Genomic DNA, 21,354 nt, shown 5'->3' with positions numbered 1-21,354 from the left:
GGAGGACAGCCGTGCCTCTGCCTGGAACATGACGACTCCAGCACCTTCCCTGGGGGACATGGGCTCTATGGTGACCCGAAGTATATCCAGAATTCTTTCCTTCCCCAAAGCAAACGTGGTACCTTCGTTCTCCACTTGAGAGGGTAGGGAGTCTGGACTTGACAGGGAGGGTCTCCGTATCTGCTGTGGTTCTTGCATTTTTGTGGAATGAGTGGCCCCCATAAATACGGTTTCCAGATGCCATAATTCGTTATAATGCCACGTAACTTTTTTTTAACCATTTTGGATGGAAATCTTTCCCGAATGTATTGCCAGCTTTCCTGCCATGTTAAGCAACGTACATTGAACGTGATTTAACTCCTCAGGATGATGCAGCCATTGCAAAAAAGGGATTATACTGTAAACAAGCTTTTTCAGCCGTTTTAGGACTGTTGGCCTCTATTCAAAATGGTCCTTAGGTATTCTACATCTGCTTTTCATAGTTTTCTGCCTCTTCCTTGCTCTCTGCTAGCCATTCTTCTTCCTGCCAATGGGTAGCTCACCAGAAGGTCCCCCCACCTAAATATAGGTCCCAGTGTACCATGTTCTGGGAATGGTGATAATGACATTTATTATCCGTGTTTATAAGTAAAAGATAATTAAGCTGTGAATGAAGATCTAAAGGGATTTCCTTTGTGATAGTTACTTGGCTGCTTCTAACCTCTTCCTTCCTGCTTCTCACCTGTATCCCAGAGAACTGAAAGAAACAGACAAGGGACCTCCAGGTAGGTAGGGTTTTACCGTCTGGAAGCATTTCCACACTCAGCATAGATGTCCGTAAAGTAGAGGATACTGGATTTGCCTCTTCAGTTCTCACATCAGATGGCTGAGGAACAGAGAGGTTAAGAAGTGGGACCAGCATCATGGGGGTTCAGAAAGCCATGTCCTTGGAGTTTGAAGGAACCAAGAAGCTTGGGAAGGAGGGGCGCTTCCCCCGAAAGTCTTGAGGGCTGATCTGTTGGTTAAACAGGTGGTTGGTAGACTTGTGCTGGGCTGTTGCAGACGATGGATCTAAGGATGTCTTGGGGGTGGGGGGAAGTCACAGAAGCAGGTGAGGCTCAGGTGATAGATGTCCTGTCCAACCCTAGGGTTAGTGGTGGGGCTGATTCAGATGGTGGGATGGCAAAGGGAGGTGCAAGGGTGAACTGCCTTTTAAGACCCCTTTCAGCTCCCAGAAGGTGGATTCCATGGCCTGTGTCCAGTCTGTCAGTCGGTGGCAAATGACAGAATAAACCAGGGATGGCAAGAGTGTGACAGTTTTCCCGCTGAGCCACAAGAAGCACCTGATTGAGTTCTGGGTCCCTTGGGTGCTGAGGTTGATTAGTAATGTCTGCCGTGAGCTTCGACTGGAAAACTGGACGTGTGCGTGCTGCCTGCTTGCTTTTCCTGCCTCCACACTTGTTCCCAGTCAGCATCTCCTCCGGCAGCCATCGTGTTTTATTCTAGAGACAAGTTGCTCCTCATCAGGCCTTTCAAACTAGGACTCCAGAGTGTCATACCAGCTCTCCTCCTTTTCCTCCTCCTCTTCTCTGCCCAGGCTGTCGTTCGTTTCTAAGGGCCAGAAGCTCATCTGCTATTTTGGTGGGGAAGTACGTCAGAAACAGTTTTGGGAAGAGGAGTCTAATCCCTGGGTGCAGCAGCTTCTTGACTGCAGTCTACCTGCTCCTGCCTTTCTCTGGCAGCCTGTGATCACAGCCATATTTCCTAAGGGCGTGGCTGGTGGGAGGAAGGACAGGGGGCATGGTGACAGAAGCTGGCTCTTTGGGAAGGGCTGTGATGGGAGGATGGCTGGGGGAGGGGGCAGTTACACAGGGCTTATGCCTGAGGACAGGAAGCTGAGAGGATGGTCCCTTGAGAAGGGGCATCCCCTGCATTGGGGTCGGGGGAGGTTAAGGCTCATTTCTCAGTCATCAGGTTGCCCGTGGCTTTGGGGGCAGAGACCACTCTGGGTGGCCTAGAGTGAGGAGTGGTTGGTGATAGGGAAAGTGTCCCCAGTGGCCATGACCTGGGACAGTGAACACTGTGGTCCTGTTTTCTCATGTGTGTGATGGAAAATGGTGGTCCTAATGCTACCTACCCGGCCTCCTTACCGGTCATTGTGCAGCTCAAATGGGGTCGTGGGTGGAAAGTGCTTTGGCTGGAGCTGCCCAGATGTATACATCACCATCCCAGCTGTTCGTGCTGAGCTCCGGTGTGAGCTCATGGATTGGACACACCCGCCCTCTGAGGCTGAGGCGGGATCTGCAGGCAGGGGAGAGGGGGACCCCAAGGCCTGTGGAGCTGGTGGCCGAGCAGGGCCTGGGACCATCTCCAGGGCAGAATGAATTCCCTCAGCGTAGTTTACCCCAGCTGGGAAGGACTGAGGATGGGCAGCTGAGGGTCAAGAGAAGATTCTGGATGGCCAGGCACTGGTTGAGCCAGCCGAGGTCTCCCGCCCCGAGTCGGGAGGGCTTTTGCAGTCCCCAAGGCTCTGGGCAAGAGGCTTTAATCTAATTACATGCTTTATTTGAGCCAATTTGTTTTCCAATCCATCTTGTTCAGCAGGAAGAAAGCGTGCTGGGGACTCCTGGCACCTCTTGTACCCAGTGGGCCAGAGGAGCTGCTGTCCTCACGTGGCCGGTGCAGCCCCCCGGCCTCCCCAGCCCGGCCACCCCACCCCCACACAGGCTGCAGGCAGCCCTGGCCGGCAGGGAGGGAGCTTGGGTGCGTCAACCGCTTTCACCGGCTGCGGGAGGGGAAAAAGCCCGGCTTGCGGGTCCCCCTCATGAACGCCCAGCCCAGCCCAGCCTGCCTGTTCCACGCCCCGCTCCACAGCCCGTGCCCTTTGGGGGTCCCGGTGCTCCAGGCAGGACAGAAAGAGGAGCGGCTTCCGAGGCAGTGGCCTGGGACGAGGCTGCTCCTTCCCACAGGGCCCTCCCCACCCAGCTCAGCATCCCTGGCTTCTCCAGCAAGGGCTGCCCTCAGAATCCCAGGCCCGGGATGTTCAGTCTGCAAATGTATTTTCATAATAAGGCAGCAGATTTCGAATCTCTGTTATTAAAGTCCAAACAAAACACCAAAGCCCCTCAAACATCCCTGGAGAGGGGAAGGTTTGCCGGCTTCCACTGTCCTCCCCAGGCGAGGTGCCGTTCTTGCCAAGCTGCGGCTTTCTGTGTTTCGCAGCATTTTCCAAAATTCTTTTTCCGCCCTTCTGAATCCTGCTTCAGGCCTTTGCTTTCCTGCTGTTTACACAGACTTGCTCCTCTGGGCCTGGGGTCTTCCGCCCTTGGACTGGGGGAGGGGTGCGGGAATTGTCGGGTCACTTTGCCACACGGTGGGGACAGCTTTGTCCCCCTTTTATTCGACAAATATGTATTGAGAGCTTGTAAGTGTCCCGGGCCCTGGGGAGAGCGGTGGACAGGGCAGTGGCCCTTGCCATCAGGGAGGGAAGCAGACAATAAACAAACAATGCTGAAAAAATGTAAAACTGCACTGTGACAAGGTGCTAGGAAGGAACCAGACCCCCTAAAGATGAGTTTGCTTTTGGGAACAGCCAACCATCAGTTGGTACATGCAATACATCGAGTGAGAAATTGAAAAACAATTTTTTTTTAAATCGGTATGCCAGGAATATAGTGAGATTGGTTTTCTTGTCATGGCTCCTAAATTATAGGAAAGATAATGACAGCTAACATTTTTTAGTTTGTCAGGCTTCATCTCACTAGAGCGTCAAAGGATTACATGTTCTTACCCCATTTAATAAATGAGGAATCTGAGGTTCAGAGACGTGCAGTCACAAGCCCAAGGACACACAGCTTAAGAGTCGAGAAGCCAGTGTTTTGAGTTCCTCTGTAGCCTACCTGCCAACTGCTCCCCCATCCCACAGCCCTGAAGCCCATCCGTGTTCCCATCCATGTTTTGAGATAGGCCATTCCCACCGGTGTACCAGATTGTATCCCAGGGTCCAGGGGGAGGCAGTCTGTCCCATGGACGCTCCACACCCCAACGCAAGCAGGCAAAGACCCTTAGAAAAGCCCGCACATCCAGAGGTCGGGATGCTGCCTCCAGGTGTCAGCTGCGAGTCCCGACAGAGGCATCCTGATTTCTGGTGCCACTCAAACCCTCTCCAGCCCAAATCATGCCCTCTTTGTTGTCAAAGGTCCTAGCAGATTGAAAAGATGCCTGAGCACTTTACCTGGGCTTTCTCACGGGTGTCACCAGAATAATCATGAGGGATGCTGTGTCTTTAGTTTGGGGAGCCTGATTTGTAGGTCTTTCTGAGCAGTCTTGGTATCTCACAGGGCATCTGCATTCAGCTTGTTTTACACTATGTTTGTGGCCATGGGGGGACCCAGAGTTTACGTTCCAGTGTGTTCCTTGGGTGTTCAGTGGTGACCCATCCTGTGCTAGGTGCTGGGACCAAGGTCCGATTCCCCACTGGGTAAGGGGGCAGACGGATAATTCTGGACCATGGCATGGGTTCTGAGAGGGTAGAGGGTGCCCCGCTGTGCTTGGGAGCCTAGAGGAAGGCCACACAGCGAGATGACCCAGGAGTGGGGTCCAAGGAAGTTTGCCGAGGGGACCGGTGCTCAAGGCCAAGGCATGGTGGCTGAACCTGTGAGTGGCCCCCTGCAGAGCCTCTGGCTTCTCCAGTCTCTGTGGGGTTAGGTCTCGTTCTTTCCAGATCCTCTGCGCATGATAGGGTTTACCCACTTTCACTCACATGGAGGAGAAGACGTTACAGAGAATGGAGTAAATGTCCCGGGCTTCCCCGGTGGCACAGTGGTTGAGAATCCGCCTGCCAATGCAGGGGACATGGGTTCGTGCCCTGGTCCGGGAAGATCCCACATGCCGCGGAGCAACTAAGCTCGTGTGCCACAACTACTGAGCCTGTGCTCTAGAGCCCGCGAGCCACAACTACTGAGCCCGCGTGCCGCAACTACTGAAGCCTGCGCGCCTAGAGCCCGTGCTCCACAATGAGAGAAGCCACTGCAATGAGGAGCCCGCACACCGCAACGAAGAGTAGCCCCCGCTCGCCGCAACTAGAGAAAGCCTGCGTGCAGCAACGAAGACCCAACACAGCCAAAAATAAATAAATAAAGTTAAAAAAAAAAATGTCCCCAGACTGTGGGCCTCGGGCAAAAACAAGGTCCTAACTTTGGGCCTGATATCCTCTGCATCCAGGCACTTTCTCCCTCTGCCCGGCTCTGGGTCCATAGTATAGCCCAAGAAGGGATCTTGGAGGCAGACGTGCTCCTGTTGGGAGACAGGGCTCCGTTGCCCAGATCTCAGTGAGTTTTATAGATTCTGCCGAGGACCAGAGCTGGGTCACTGCATCTCAGGTCTGAGCTCTCCTCCTCACCTCGCGAGGCCCCACCTTTCCCACTGCTCCACCGTCATTCACCCCCTCTTCGCGGTCACTGAGCCGGGGCCTCTGAGGCCGCCTGGAGCCCAGCACACCCTGTTGGCAGCCCCTTCTTTTTTTTTTTTTTTTTTTTTTTTTCTGGTACGCAGGCCTCTCACTGTTGTGGCCTCTCCCGTTGCGGAGCACAGGCTCCGGACGCGCAGGCTCAGCGGCCATGGCTCACGGGCCCAGCCGCTCCGCGGCATGTGGGATCTTCCCGGACCAGGGGCACGAGCCCGTGTCCCCTGCATCGGCAGGCGGACTCTCAACCACTGCGCCACCAGGGAAGCCCAAGGCAGCCCCTTCTTATCCTTCAGGTTCCAGCTGAAAGGTCATCTCCTTGAGAGACCACCCCCAGCATCCCTTACCTGTCTCACTGCACCAAGGTTATTTCCTCCTGACTCCTAGGAAGGGGCAGGACAGTTATTATCGGCACCACTACCCCATGTTACTGATGGGGAAACTGAGGCTTGGAATGGTTAAGGGCCACAGATCAGAGCGCGGGTGATGGGATCCCTTTTTACAGGACACAACTGCTTTCCCTGGAGCCCTTCGCAGCCGACTTCCGCTCACACCCTCGGGGCAAGAAGTGAGGGACATGGCCATGTGAGCTGCAGGGGAGTCTTTGAAGAAGATTTGAAGTAGGAAACACTGGGGTTTGCTACTTGGGGAAGAAGAAAGATGGATACTGGGGTGGCCTCAGCAGATCTGTCAGACCCAGGCCTGATGGTGGTGGAGCTATCACAGTGGGGGCTCTTTGAGAGAAAGTGGGGGGCCCTCGGTGGGCTGTGACAGCGTGCCGTCCTGCAGGAACTTGCCTCCCCCCCGGCTGGCACGGCAAGGCGAGCTGTGTGGGAAGCTCTGAGTGAAGGTGGCCGTACTGGGGAGGAGCAGAAAGAAAGGACAGGGCTTCCCTGGGGGCGACCCAGGCCTGGCTAGAACCCTTGGGTGGCTTTGCATTACATTGAAACAGACTTCAAACCTTATCCGGCCTCACCTGGCCCATCTGGCTGGTGTGCGTTTTCGTCTCTGTTCCTCCTCAACCTCAACTCTGTGCGAGGCTCCCCGGCCTGCATTCAGCCCTGGACTCTGCCAGGCTCGATCCTGCCTCAGGGCCTTTGCACAGGCTGTTCTTCCTGCCGGGAACCCTCTTCCCGCAGATCTTCTTGCCCTGCCTCCCTCGCACAGTTTAGGTCTCAGCGCTGTGTTACCTCCTCAGGGAGCTTTCTCAGACCCTCGAGAGAGCAGCACCCTGTCTCCTAGCCACGTCACCACACACACAGTTCGCTGACCACTCACGCTTCTTTTGTCCCTTGGTATTAATGTTTGTGGAATTGGGAGAGGGTGTAAACAAACAAACACGCACACACGCACACACACACCGCCATCTCCTAGGAAGATGTAGCCCTTCCTAGGAGTAGAAGCCCCGTGGATTAGGAATACACATATCACCTCACTGAATAGGGATGTCACCTCATTATGGGAGGCCCCCCATCCAATCCCCATCCTCACTGAAGAAGAGACTTGCCTCAGAATATTTTTAGTGTTTTTCTCTTTTTTTTTTTGCTGTGCCATATGGCATGTGGGATCTTAGTTCCCCGACCAGGGATCGAACCCGCACCCCTGCCATGGAAGCACGGAGTCTCAACCACTGGACCGCCAGGGAAGTCCCTGTTTTTCTCCTTTTAATACAAGAATGGTATACGCATTATAGTAAAATTAAATATACAGACAAGACAAAGCAAGAGTATAAAAACCAGCCACACTTCCTCCACCCCACCTTTCGGTGCATAGTATATTCTTCTAGAATAAAATTCAAACCCCTGCCATGGTTGAGAAGAACCCAGGGACCCCCATGAACCATGCAGCCTCATCTCTGGCCACCCCTCCCCTCCCCCAGCTCCAGGCCCCTCTTCTGTTGGTTCCTCACACCTGCCCGGCTTGTTCCTGCCCTGGCTGCTTCACAGAGCTTCCTCCTCGGCCTCCTAAATGTCGCCTCCTCAGACAGGCCTTCACATCTAGGGAGGTCTCCACCTGCCCCCCCCCACCGTCCCCGTCCTCTACCAACGCATGCTGGCCTTTGTCTTCATTTTGTGAGTGTCACTCTTTGCTGAGTGTGGTTACACTCCTATCATTGACATGTCCCCTCCTGCTATAAAGCCACCCTGACTGTTCCGTGAGCCCCAGGGTACACCCACACCTCCCAGAACCAGCCACGTGGAAATCTTGTAGCAAAACTTAAGTGGATGAAGGGGTGATAAATTCCTCGAAGTCGGGGTGCTCCAGCAAGGGTGTGTGTTCTCCAGGGTTTTGACCTTCGAAGCCAATTGCACTCAGGAGAGTTGGTATTGATTTGCACCCCCAACTGCATTGTCTGAGTGTGTGTGTGTGCTTTACCACTTCCCCAGGCAAAAGCCCTACATTTCTGTTGATTTTTTAAAATAAATTTATTTTATTTCTTTTTATTTTTGGCTGCATTGGGTATTCGTTGCTGTGCATGGGCTTTCTCTAGTTGCAGCAAGTGGAGGCTACTCCTGGTTGCAGTGTGTGGGCTTCTCGCTGTGGTGGCTTCTCTTGTTGCAGAGCACAGGCTCTAGGCACGGTGGCTTTGGTCATTGCGGCGCGCGGGCTCTAGAGCGCAGGCTCAGTAGTTGTGGTGCACGGACTTAGTTGCTCCGTGGCATGTAGGATCTTCCTGGAGCAGGGATCGAACCCGTGTCCCCTGCGTTGGCAGGCAGGTTCTTAACCACTGCGCCACCAGGGAAGTCCCCTGTTGATTTTTTTTAAAAATATTTATTTATTTATTTATTTGGCTGCACTGGGTCTTAGCTGCAGCATGCGGGATCTTTAGTTGCAGCATGCAAACTCCTGGTTGTGGCACGTGGGATCTAGTTCCCTGACCAGGGATTGAACCCGGTCCCCTGCTCTTAGCTACTGGACCACCAGGGAAGTCCCTCCTGTTGATTTAGGTTGCGTTTCTTTGCTTATTTGAGGTTGAGCCTTGTTACATCTCCGTGTCCGCTTTCTTCCATCTTTTGTGAATTGCCTGTTTGTCTTCTTTGAATGTTAGGGTGCTTGTCTTATTGATTCAGAAGAGTTCTTTATATATTAAAGACACCCACCCTTTGCTCTGTATGTTGCAAACACTTTTGGCTTTGCTCCCAAAAGTTTTACGAGGTACCTCATGCCCGTCCTTGCTTGGGGCTGCCTCATCTGGGGTGACCTTGGCCTTTCTGCCTCAGAGCCCAGAGCTGAATGGACGTCATGCCGTGGAGGCAAGGAGGGCTGGGAGGTGACGGGGTGGGTGAGACCAGCACAGGCCTGGAGAGACGCGTGGGCACTCGGGAGCTGCCTGTGGATCCCGGCTCTCTCCTGGGCAAAGTGCTTGTGATGGGGGTTCTAAGAAGGTGTCTCAGCAGGGGGAGTGGGTCAGTCACCTACAGCCTAGGACCAGGAGGTGAGGGTTGGCTTAGTGGGGCGTGCCTCCTCGATCCTTAACTTGCTCAGTATGAAACCCACGGAGACCCACTGTGTGTGAAAGTGACACACATGGAAAGCTGGTCTCTGGCCTGAGGAGTTCCAAGTGGCTTTGTGGCTCTGGGTCAGGGAAAGCCAGGGCTCTCTGGGCAGAGTGGCCTCACCTGTCATCTGTCACCTGCTGGTGGGCAGGGTGGCCCAGCCGAAATGGACAGAGCCGGCTGGGTGTCCTTCCTGGCGCCACCCCCTTGAGCTCTTCACCCGGCAGGGTTGGGGTGAGGGGTTCCAGGAGCCCCTCCCCTGTGCCTAGCCAGCGGAATCCGAAACCCCCCCAGCCTCCAGGTCTCTGCCCTGGGAAGGACCTCGGTGGCTGGGTGTCCCTCGTTCTGTATCCCCACTGCCCCACCTTCCCGAGCCGACAGCCCAGAAGCAGAGAGGCTGGGGTGCTGCCGGGAGTGAGACCCTGGCCAGCTCCCCGCCCTGCTCCAGGGGAGGCACCAGATGCAGCGCCCCTGGCTCCGACCCGGGGACGCTGGGCCCCGCCTGCCATATGCTCGGAGCCCAGCCTCGATCGGGCGAGCAGGCTCGCCCAGCAGGACTTTTGGCACCTGGGGCACAGGAGGCGGAGCAGAGGGCAAGCTACCCAAGTGGAGGAAGAGGAGGGAGGGGCTCGGCCACTGGGATCGGGCCTGCGGGGGGGCCCCCTCTCGGCTCTTGGCTTCGGGTTGGTCAGGGGAGCAGGTGGGGGGAATAAAGGGAGGGCTGGCTGCTCCCAGGAGGAGCCAGGATGCCAGCCAGCCAGGATGGGCCTGCTGCGAGTCGCAGATGGCGGCCTCGGGTCTCTGCACTCTCCCCGGGACAGAGTGCATCCAGGTGGGCAGCCAGGCGGTGCCCGCGTCCGTCCCTGGCAGCTCCCCTCTCGTTGGGGAGGAGGGTGAGATGGAGGGTGACCCTGGTGCAGGGGCCCCAGCAGATCTTCTGGTATTACCTGCACCCTCAATTCTAGCCCCACAGGGTCTCCTGAGAGAGCAGGGGCAGCTTCCTGCTCACCCCTTCCTCCTCTGCGGGGGCCCTGGGTCCAGGGAGGATGGGGACCTTCGGGGCATAAAATATCGGATCCGATTAGTCAGTGAGGCTGACCAACTGGTCCACAGGGTGTGTGTGTGTCTAAGCTCATGCCAGCGCTTATTTAAGATCAAACCATATGAAACTGCTTTTTTCTTTTAAAGTTGAAGAATGATCGATTTTAGGCACTTTTATGTGGTTCATCCTATTAGTGTTCCTTCTTTTTCTGTTTTCTAACCAGATCAAATAGCATGAAACATCCTTTCAATGTTTACATGGAGCCAGCCTCTGAAACCATCTGGATCCAGAGATTTCTTAAGATTCTTTATCTATTCAGATTTGATATCTCTTTAGTTCACTTTGGTCCCTTATGTTTCCCTAAGAAGGAATGCATTTCATTCAGATGTCCAAGATTTCAGTCTAAAGCTGTATACAATAGCCTTGTAATTTATAAAATCTTCTTTAGATTGTGGTTACACCCCTTTCTCATTAGTTCCTAATGGGTCTGTTTTCTCTCTTTCATTCATAGTTAGACATGACAGTGTGTGTGTGTGGGTGTGTTTGTGTTAGTTTGTTGGTTTGGAGGCTTTACTGAGAATCAATTCTTGGATGTGTTTATAAGTTTTGAGTTTTTTTCAGTATCCTACTTTATTAATTTCTACTCCTGTTGTTATTAATTCTTTCTTCCTGCTTTCTTTGGGTTTTATTTTCCTTATTTTCTAAATTAGAATTGAATGCACTTCATTTATTTTCATTCTTTTTTGTTTAATAATAATATTTATTACATTGTGGTCAGGAAATGTGGCCTGTGTAATTTTGGCTCTTTGGAATTAATTTAGCATTCTTTTACTAGTTATGTGTTTTTGTCTGTTCCTTTTTGTCTTTCTCACAGTTTTTTGCATAACGTGTTTCAATAACATGTTATTCCACACAAATTTTTTTATAACTTTTGAACTTCTTTGTCACCTAGTGACAAACTTAAAACTTCTTTAAAAGTTGTAAGCTTTTTAAAACTTGCTTTATTTCGTTGTCTCTCTTAAACAGTCATTTAATATTTTCAAATCAGTTTTTCAATAGAGGTGTTGAATCCATTTACATTCATTGTTTTGCTTTGAGATAGTGGCTCTTCTGTGATTTGAATTTATCACAGTTGCCTATACCCTGTTTCTTCTCTTCTCTGGTGTTTTGTGCTTATCTTTGGGTTTTTCAAAAGCACTGTTTGATCTAATAGCTCTTATTTATCAGAGTCAAGCATGAAATAGCATCTTTTGTGTTCTGCTTACTTAAGACAAAAAGTTGTATTCGCCGCCTCATTCTCAGTTTTTTTAATATCATCTAAAGTTGCAGATTAAATCTGTATACTTATTTATACATTCCTATACATTGTCTGGTGCTCCCTTTCAAACATTTTAAATTATTTTGATCTTTGCCTTCACTCTTAGAACCAAATTGGAAACCTCTATGTCTGCTGGTTTCCGTGCTCATCACCAGCGTGTTCATTCCATGACTTTCCCCTCTTACATTCTTATTTTTGATCCATTTCATAGCTGGTTGGATAACATTCTCCAGTGTTCCTCTCAAAAAGGATACATGGTTGAAACCTTGCACACTAGAGAATGTCTTTGGTTTATTGTGACCTTCATACATAGAAGACAGTCTAGCTAGGTATAAAAATCTTGGATCTCAACGTTTTCTCTCCTCACAACCTATAGACATTGCTCCATTGTCATCTGGCCAGCTGCTTGTTGATTTTAAATCTGTATCTATTTTTTCCTCATCCTGGTATTTCATATGTTTTGCAAAGATGTACATGGGTGTGTTGGTCTTTTTTCCTTGATTTTTTCCAAAAATTCAGTTCATCCTTTCCTTCATACGTAGGTTGGCCTTCAGCTCAGGGATCCTATCTTTGGTCTCTGCTGCAGTTTTCTCCCAATTATATGCCATCTCTCCACTTTCCCTCTTCTATCCCTATCATTTTCTCTTTGACGGTTTCCACATCTTTATCCTTTTCCTCTAAATTTTGTGAGAATCTCTCCAATTTACTCTCCATGTTTCTGAATCTGTCTTCTACAGTATTATTTCTCTTGATTGCTTCCAAAGTTGATTTTAATTGTGCTCCTAGGCTTTTAGGTTTGGGTTTTTCCAGCTCTTCTTCCTTTCGTGTGTCACCCTTTTTGTATCATCACGTGGCCTTTTCAGCTCGGCCTCGTTTTCCCGTATGGCTTTTTCTCTCCTACTTCATAGAGACTGTGTCTTTTTAGAATTTTTTTAGTCTGACACACCCATTCAGTTTCATATCGTCTACGGCTGTTTTTGAGCTACGGCGACAGTTTGAATAGTTGTGACAGAGACCGTATGGCCTGCAAAGCCTAAAATATTTACTGTTTGAGACTTTGCAAAAAGATTTGCAGATCCCTGGCCTAGCGTGACAGCTGGATTCCCATTCCAGCCCCAAGCTGGATGGCAAGGGAATGTATCCAGCTCCCTCTCCAATTCCTAATCCCTCCCAGCCTTTTTCCTCAATTCGCTTCTGCTCTGTGGAGGTGGTGTCCTTCTGTCTCCACTGCCTGACTTTCTTGTTCTCTGCATCAGTCATTTAGATAAAAACGTGAGCTCACGTACCCACTGCAAACACAGTCCTTCCCGTCCATCCATCCCCTTCCTTAAGCCTCCCTTCTCCGGATCTGGCTCCACCACAGGGCCCCCACCCACTTCCTGCCCATTCTTTCTCCGGTTGTTGTCTCCCTGTCATGTTCCCTTTTTTTCCCAGGATTTTTCTGTTCATCAGACAAAGAGCTCTGTCCTGAGGTAAAACCTGGACAGGTTTTGCTTGTTCTACCACCATCTGCCTTTAATTAATAGAGATTGCTCCCAGATTCCAGCGTTGGGTCATCTGTCAGTTTAGTTTTTGACATTAGTGTGAATTTTCTTTTTTTTTTTTTCTTTTCATTGTCTGTATAGCTTTTTTGGAACAAAACAAGGAGAGGAAACGTGGGTAGCTGCAAGTAGATGCCATCTTGAAGGAGTCAAAGATGCATTTTAAAGCTGTGTTTGGTCCATCTTGAGGCAGTCTCTGTAGCTGTGTGTGTATTTGATGAAAGAAGAAAATGCAGGAACACTTTCCTTATCCAGGGACCTCTTGTCCAGTGACCTCAGTTCTCTGGAATACACCCAAAGGGTCTGCACGCAGCCAGAGAGCTGCCATGGTGTCCGTGCTCTGCAGGTTATTCACTGTACCCAGAGGAGAGCAGTTGAGTCTCTCATTCCAGGCCTGTTGACCCGTGCTTTACATACAGTTCGAATAACCTTAGTCTTTCTGTTTTCCTAGCTCACAACTAAATCAGAATCAGCAAATCGGAAGGGAGGGGGACAGTTTACAACAAGCACACTGACCTGATGAGAACTGCTGGCTGACAGAAAGGAAAGACATAAGACCCACATAAAAAATAAACAACCACCACAACAAACCAAATACAGCTGTAAATCTGCACATGTTGAGGCTGGCACCATTGCCCGTAAGGGCGAGCGGCTTGAGGTTGCCCTAAGACTCCAGTTTGAGTCAGCAGTCACCCCTCTGAGCCTTTCCTCTGCCAGCCTGGGTCCTCCATATAAGTTTTGGGTGCAGAGACTGTCTCCACCATCCCACCAGCCGACTACAGTCGGCTCAGACAGTGGTTCTAACCCTGGTTGCACATTAGACTCACCTGGGGAACTTTAAAAATCTGGACACGCAGGCTGCCCCCTAAACCAGTGAAATCAGAATGTCTTGGGGGTGGAACCCAGGCATCAGTGTTGTCCTAAAGCTTCTGGGTCATTCCAGAAGCTTGGGTTGGGAACCAGGCCCTTAGGAGCACAGGCAGGGTTGAGAGCAGTGCCACATGCCTCTTCAGTGCCCTGTGAGTGGCTCTCGTTATTGAGGAGCAGACTTGATATTCACGGGGGCAACTGTGATTTGTCACGTGGGGTCTGGAGCTGGATCTAACTAGGCAGTGATGGATGCCACACATTCGAGGATGGTTTCTGGCCCAGGTGGATACTTGGCTCTGAAAAGAAGAGCTGTGGATGCTGCTAGGAGAGAGTGATGGAGAGGGAAGGGAGGGCTGGGGGTGCAGGGCAGGTCCTCCCAGGGGCCGCCTCCCCTCCAGCCCACAGTGCACTTGGGCCTGGCACCCTGGCACCTTTCTCAGCTCTGCTGTCCTGAGGATGGGAATCACGGTGCCTTCCTCACCCGGCTGCCTGGAGGCTTGGAGGAGCTGACGTGCTGTTAGGGGCTGTCTCCAGGGCTGAGTCTCCACCCCACAGAGGAGACAGGGCAGGTGATTGACCGGAATGCAAGTACTGACGGGGGCCAAAAAGAAAAATAATGAGAAAGCGATGAGAGTGAGTTCAAGGCCGTCCCTGCAGTGACGTCACCAGCATCGCTGGCATTCCACTTCTTTCCTGAGTGGAAGACAGCAGGCAGGGATTCCCGCCAGCTTGCTGGGGAACGCCAAGACTTAGGTACGGCCTGGGTTCAGCCCCAGTAGTGGCTTTGCCGTGAGCACCATCTGCCCCTGGGATGGCAGAGATGTGGCCGAGAGCGGCCGTTCCCAGCAGTGAAGTGCAGTGCCATGCGGGGTGGGGGGGGGCAGTGCCACTGCCTGTGGGTTTGGGCCACTTCACTCACTGTCACCTCATGCGTCGACCTCTCGGGCTTGGCCCCAGTGGAATACAGGCCGCTCTCCCTGGATGCCCCAGCCCCTGCCTTCCACGAGGTCCTGACTCCAGTAAGCCACCCAGCTGGCAGGAGGGGCTGGTACTGTGGACTCCATTGCCCCCAGGCAGGGCATCTGGGTGGGTGGGGGGGAGCGGCCCAAGGACTCTGACCCCTGGGGGCAGCAAGGGGGGCTGTTTTTCCCCACTTCCGGAGACTGGTTCCTAGTGGGGTGCCCCAGGAAGCTGGCTGGGGGGGCAGCAGAGGGCTGCCAGGCCTGCGGCTCCCAGGGCAACAGGATGGAGCTGTTTCAGCTTTAATTAGGACCTTGAAGGAGGCAGCCACCTCCCATGGGCCAGAGGCTGACTCTGGGGTGATCTCTGAATATTCCCTACAGATCTAAGTGACGGTCTGGGGGGACAGGTGGCCTCCTGCCCTGGCCTTGTCCTGTGCTCCCACACAGATCACTCCTCACCCCCACCCTGGCCTTGGTTTTCCCCTTTGCAGGATGAGGGGCTGACACCTGCTCCTGGAGCGCGCGCGCGCGTGTGCGTGTGTGTGTGTGTGTGTGTGTGTGTGTTTCCCTCCCCCTTTCTAGTCCCCCAGCCTGTTTGCACCGTCACTACTCCTAACACAGGCTGGGCCCTCTGCAGCCCCGGGGCTGGCCTGGCTGGCGCTCCGTGTCTGGGAGTTGCTGGAATGCCAGGCGTTGTGCATCCCCAGCTCTGAGCTGAATGCCTCATTCTTATCGAGGGAGAACCTGTCTGTGTTTACTGAAACTCAGCGTAGCATAACCACGAGTACAGTGATCTTGGCATCTCAGACTCGAGTGCAAGGCCCAGCCTCGCCACTTGCTAGCTGTCTGGGATGCACTGGGCAGGTGGCCTCCGTTTCCTAGTCTGTAGAATGGGAATAATGCTCGCAGATCAAAGAACAGTTGTGAGAATTCAGTGAGCCAGCATGTTGAGTGGTGGTGCAGGGCTGGCTGGAGTGATTTATTGGGCCTCTGTCGTGGGCTGGCCATCACGCCAAAAGCTGATGTGTGAACACAGATCTGGCAAAGGAATTGCATCACCTTATCTGAAGAGAAGCAAGAGCTGGCAGGGAGGGGGCCCGGGGGGACCTGTGTTGGAGGTTTGCATCTGCTGGGCCGACAGAGGCCACCCCCAGGGGAGGCAGGTCCCAGGGCGTCACACATCCTGCGCGGCTCACGCTGGGACGTCCCCGAACTGACACCCAGCGGACGCGGGCCGGCGGCCCTGCCTCTCAGCAGCAGGGCCCATTAGAACTGAACTCTTCTTCGTGGGGCATTTTATTTGCACACTCCAGTAGAGTGGACACCAAAGGGGTTTTCTAATGCTTCATGGGCTGCTAATTTCCTCTGTGACCTCTTTTGTTGGGGCCTGACCCCAACCAGAGGCTGCTCGCCACGGAAGCCAGCGCCTGACACAGACCCGGGGTGTGGGGTGACAATGAGGCCTCTATTGGCTTTCATCAGGCTCCGGGTGCATCTTAAAAACAGGGGGAATTTGTGTGGCGCTCCAAAGCCCTGGGTGGCACAATACGGGAGCCCCCCAGAGTCCCTCACGGAGGCCAGGGGGCCGGCGGGGGTGGTCAGGCGGGGGCCCTTTGTCCCAGCGCCTCTCGAGAAGGCCAGGACGCCCTGAATGGCCGCCCGCGCGGCCCGGCCCCTTGGGTATCACAGGCTTCTGGGTATTTAGGGAGGTGGCCTCCCACCCGGCCTGGCAGCCTATTCTTCGCCCGCCTAATGAGGTTTTGTCTGTGCTCTGCCCTCCCCTGCAGACTGTGATTCCTACTGCAAGGCCTCTAAAGGGAAGCTGAAGATTAACATGAAAAAATACTGCAAGAAGGACTACGGTGAGTGAGAGCCCCTTGTCTGGGGAGGGGGAGGGGAGGGCACCACGTGACCAGCGAGGGGTTGGGGTGCAGGTGGCCCTGCGTGGGTGTTGCTCACAGAGACCGGACGGGAGCCGAGTGGGATGGGTCCCACGTCCAGGAATCTCCCAGCTCTTCCCCCTTGGCGGCAGGTGGTGTGAGGGGTCATAGGCGTGTGGGCAGGGTTCTCCCCCTGGCCCTGCAGGGAGGCATCCCGGCCAGTGGGGCCTGACAGGTCTGGGATTCCCAGGCTTCACTCTTACCCCTGAGGGGCCGTGTGGCTGCAGACCAGTCACGTTACCTCTCTGGTCTTCAGTGCCCTCATCCGTACTTATGGGCATTCAGCCTAAGGCTCTGTAGCTCAAACAGAGGTCCTCCGGGCATTGGAGAAAGGGAGGGAGCGTCCATGGTGTGTTTAAAATGCCGATTCCAGAAGCCAGCTCCTTCCAAGGGTTGACTCCACAAGGTGGAGCTGGGTCGAGAATCTGCATTTAAAACGGCTCGCTGGTAATTCTGAAGTTTGAACACAGCCTCGGGATCCCTGAGGGCCTTTTCCAGCTGGGAGCTGGGGGGGCTGCAGAGATTCCCTGTCACTGAAGGCCTCAGGCTCCCTTCCTGGGAATAGGGTGTCCAGTCCGTCCCCCAGTCTCCCCGTGCGCCATCCACCCTGGCACTGACGGTGGGGACCCCTGCACCCCTTCTCCAAATCCGCCCTCGCCAGCCCTGCCCCGCGCAGTGAGGAGCTGGCTTTGTGGCTTCTGGGCCCCGAGGGTGTCCGACCCGGCTGGAGGCCTGGGCTGGCCAGACACCACGATCCAGCTGCACTCCCCTCTGGATGAGGTCGGAGCGGCTGGTGGGTTTGGCGTGTCAATTCCGAAGCGGCCACGCCGTGGGCATCCTGTCCCGGAGCCCTCTGGGTCCACAGTGAATTCCTAAAAAGCCTCTTTTAAGTGCGTGCATCCCAAGGCAGTGCAGAAACTTCTGACTTTCACGGGAAAACCACCCTTGATTTTGAAAACAGACGTCGAGGTGGTGTCAAGGTAAAGGGAGCGTTGTCTCTGACCCAGGGTGACAGCGGCCCCCAGAGGCCCCAGGTGGCGTTGGATGAGGCCTGTGTGGTCCACGCTGCTGGCCCAGGACCCTCAGCGTCTGCCGGGGACGGGAGGTGGGACTCGGGTGGGAGGGCCTAAGGGTCGTGCGGTGTCCCAGGCTTAGGGCTGGGGGCCCATCCAGGCTGTCCAGGCCCAGAGAGCCAGGGTTACGGAGGAGAGCCCTGGGCCTGTCACTCTGCCACCAATGCTTCCTCCCCACCCAGAGGGGGGCGGGGGTGGGGTGGGAAGGAACAGGTGGGCCGCCTGGGGGGAGGGTGGTTTGAATTCGGTCTTGAAGCATCCTCTCTGCAGACGCTGCGGAAGGGGCCTGGGAGGAGGGGCGCCGCGCAGACTTTGTGTGAGGTGTTGACTGCAGCTCCCCCTACCCCCAGAAAGGGAAGATAGGACTTTTGTTTACAGTTACCCAAATGGATCCGTTTGCCCCCTGGTTCCGTGGGACTCATTTTGTTCTCTCTGACTTCTTTTCCTCCGTTGAATTCTGCCTCCCCTACCCCTGATGTTGTGGGGGACACTTTGGCCCCCTCTGAGATCTCCTGTCTCCTGGGGGTACTGGCCCCCAGCAGCAGGCAGGTCCCTCTTTCTGCAGGAGGGGGCCTGGCCCCCTCTTGTTATATTTCCAGAGGGGCCCCCCTGAGCCCTGCTCCCGCTGTGGGCCCCCCAGGGAACGAGGGCGGTGGTGCAGGGGGCTCGGCCTCTGGCCCCCCCTTGTCCTCTGCTGCCTGACTCCGTCCTCCCTTCCTGACTTCCTCCTGGATTATCCGAGGGAAGCTGGTGTCCTAGGTAGGGCCCCTAGCCCAGCTGGCTGAGGTGACTTGCCCAGCAGAGGCCCAGCCTCCCTGGCTGCCTCTCCGCCATCACGTTTATCCCCAGGGCCCCATGTGTCCCAAAACCAAGAGGGGTGAGAAGCCGCCCGGCATGCCCACCTTCCCAGACTTCACGGCGGCTTCGTGCCACTTTCCCCCCCAGCTCCTGGCCCTGCACTGCTCCTAGCACACTGCCCAGGCGTCACGTTTCTGCTGCGGGGAGAGATTTGAGGAGAGCAGATGCAGGAGCGAAGCGGGGTGCCCCCGTAGAGCGCTGACGGCGTCCGGAGCTGTTGTGCCATCAGCTTTAATGTCCTCATCACTGACCCCCGGCCCACTGCCCCGAGGCCAGGACTGGCACTGCCCCTGCCCATCCCCCAAAGACTCTCGGAGGGGCGTTCTGGTCCCTAGCACCGTCCGTGATACTCTTGGGGTTGCCTCGGAGTTGGGGAGCAGCCCACCCCAGCTCAGCAACCAGGCCTGCGTGTTCAGGCAGGAGACAGGACACAGAGATGCCAGGAAGGGGATCACAGGGCCTTCCGGGCAGGGCTTGGCAGACCCCAGCAGGGTGGGGGCAGGCAGGGAGAGGCTTGTGGAGGGAGGAGTGACTGGCACCCACAGGGGCTGGGCAGGGGCCCACGGGGGCATCGGGGGCTCAGCCCGGCAGCAGCCACAGGCCTTGCTCTGAGGCCGGAGGCCAGGTCTCCCACCGGGGTCTGCGGACCTTGTGGAGAATCTTCCTCACATCCTGCTGGGCCCCTGAGCCCCTGGATGAGGTGTGAGTGGAGGTGTCCCTTCCACGCCCGAGCAGACCTGGGGCAGGTGACCAGGAGGACGGCCCAGGAAGGCCGGGGAGGGAGGCTACAGGGGCCGCATAATCCCTGCTCTCGGACTGACACCCCGGCAGGGAGCCAATTAGGAAACACATTTCCTTCACTTTACAGCCAGGGCACTTGGACGTTCTAGAAGCTGCTAATTAGAACCTGGTGGGGGTGGGTAGTGAAGAGCAGGCCCCAGGCCCCTTTCCTCCTCTGAGGCCAGCTCGGGAGTCTTGATGTTGTACAGCTGGAGGACCTGGGTCTGGGTCTCTGCTGAGCTGGGCGGTGGCCAGTGGGCAGGAGGCCGTGGGGAGCGGTGGGCAAGGAATCACCCAGGCTGGCTTGGGGTCTGGGTCCTGCCCGTGTTCCCGGTGAGACAGGGCCCAGTAGGTGGGGGGAGGCCTCAGGGCCGAGCCGCCATGTCTCTCTGCTCTGGGGAGACCCCGGGACAGGGAAGGGTAGCTGTTCCAGTCCCATCTGTAGGGAATGGGGCACTGGCCCCAGAATCCGGGGGCAGATTCCACACTTGCTGTGTGACTTTGGACCAGGCTGGGCCTGTTTCCTGATCTGTCCCGTGGTGGTGAGATCAAGGGGACACGACGTCCTTCTAGACGTGGCAAGGATGGTGGCCTCACCGGGCCATCTCCAAGGGGCAGGGGTCCGTGGTGGTGCTGTCCTTGACAGCCCCCCTCTCCTGGGCCCACCTCAGTCCTCTGTTGCCCTCTAGGGGAATCCGGCTCACCTTGCAGATGCTGAGGAAGCGCTCGTGGGAAGGCTTGGGGCGGGGCAGTTGCACATGGAAGACGGTGTTAGCGTGTTAGCGTTTCCTGCTGACTTTCCAGGAAAACCTAGCCTAGAGGGGCCCTTCCTCGGCATAAGTGCTCCCAACAAGCGTGCATAGGTGTGTGCATGTGTGTGTGCGTGCATGAGCGTGCACGTGTGAGCGTATCCACGAAGGCTGCATCCGCTCGGCAGCGCCCACGCAGGCAGAGCGCGTGTGTCCCTCCTGGAGTCGCTGGCTCCGCGGCGCATCTACCTAGAAGCCCGGGGCTCCAGAAACTCGGTGTGTACAGAGTCAGGCAACGGGACGCAGGTGATGCTGTCCCCGGGGCACTTACTGTAGGGATGTTGCACCTCTTGGCCGAGGCCTGGCAATGACTTCAGGCCGAGACACCCCTCGGCTGGTGTGGGGAGTGGACTTTCTAACCCCTGGCCCGGGTGGGGCCGGCCTGCCCCTGCCCCTGCCCCTCAGCCTCCCTCCCCCGCTTCCTCTTCGCTGGTCCCTGTGCTCCTTGGGAGGCTGCACCGTCTGGTCCCCACTCACCTCCTGGTGTTTGCGTGACCTCCCCTCGGCTCCCGTGGCCACTCTGCATGGGCACCGCACACACGTCCCAGGAAGTCCTGCCCCCTCACACGGCGTCCCCACCTCAGCCAGTCTCTCCTCGGACGCTCAAATTAGGAGCCTGCTGTGTGCCCCATCCCATCCCGGGTGCTGGGCTTACAGAGATGGAGGAGACACAGGCTCAGCCCTCCGGGAGTTTCCGGAATCAGAGGGGAGGTGCACACACAAATGATAGCATGGAAGGGAGACGTGTGGCCAGGGTCCGGCCTGGGGTGGGACGAGAGTGGGGCCTGGTCCCTCCTCCAGGGAGGGTGTGGAGGGAGGGCTTCCTGGAGGAGGGAGCACAGGTAGCCGGTGCTCACGGGGCAAAGCAGGGCTCCCAGGCAGAGGGAGCAAAGTGTCTGAGCACAGAGGGAGGAGCCGGCTGGGGAAACGGGAGAAGAGGGAGTGTGGAGGTGCTGGGTGCAGGGCTGGAGGCCAGGGAGGCTGGGAGAGACACTGCTGTGGGCCTCGGCAGCCGGGCTCAGGTCTGCGTGCAGGAGCCTCTCTGAGGCCACCGAGAGCCAGTCCCGCTCACGTTGGCACACGGGGGCTGCCACCCGTCTCTTCTTCCTCACTGGGATGCAGAAGCGGGGCGGTGGGGGGAGGCGGGAGGAGACAGGCAGCTCGCATTCTGAAAGGTGAGATCATCTCACTTTTGCCAGTTCTTGGAAAAAGGATTCGTTC

At 55.2% G+C, this 21,354-nt stretch overlaps 1 protein-coding gene across 2 annotated transcripts in view; it reads left to right on the top strand.

Moving 5' to 3' along the window:
* Positions 1 to 21,354, top strand: part of NTN1 (netrin 1) — a 192,001-nt gene that overhangs the window by 161,346 nt on the left and 9,301 nt on the right. For both annotated transcript variants that reach the window (XM_060082377.1, XM_060082376.1), the window contains exon 6: positions 16,461 to 16,535. In XM_060082377.1, the coding sequence (XP_059938360.1) occupies positions 16,461 to 16,535 (75 nt within the window). The remainder of the gene's footprint in view (positions 1 to 16,460; positions 16,536 to 21,354) is intronic.

This window comes from Mesoplodon densirostris, chromosome 18, assembly GCF_025265405.1.
Source record: "Mesoplodon densirostris isolate mMesDen1 chromosome 18, mMesDen1 primary haplotype, whole genome shotgun sequence".
NCBI lineage: Eukaryota > Metazoa > Chordata > Mammalia > Artiodactyla > Ziphiidae > Mesoplodon > Mesoplodon densirostris.
The sequence above is the reverse complement of the archived record's forward strand: the minus strand, read 5'-3'. Positions and strand labels throughout refer to the sequence as shown.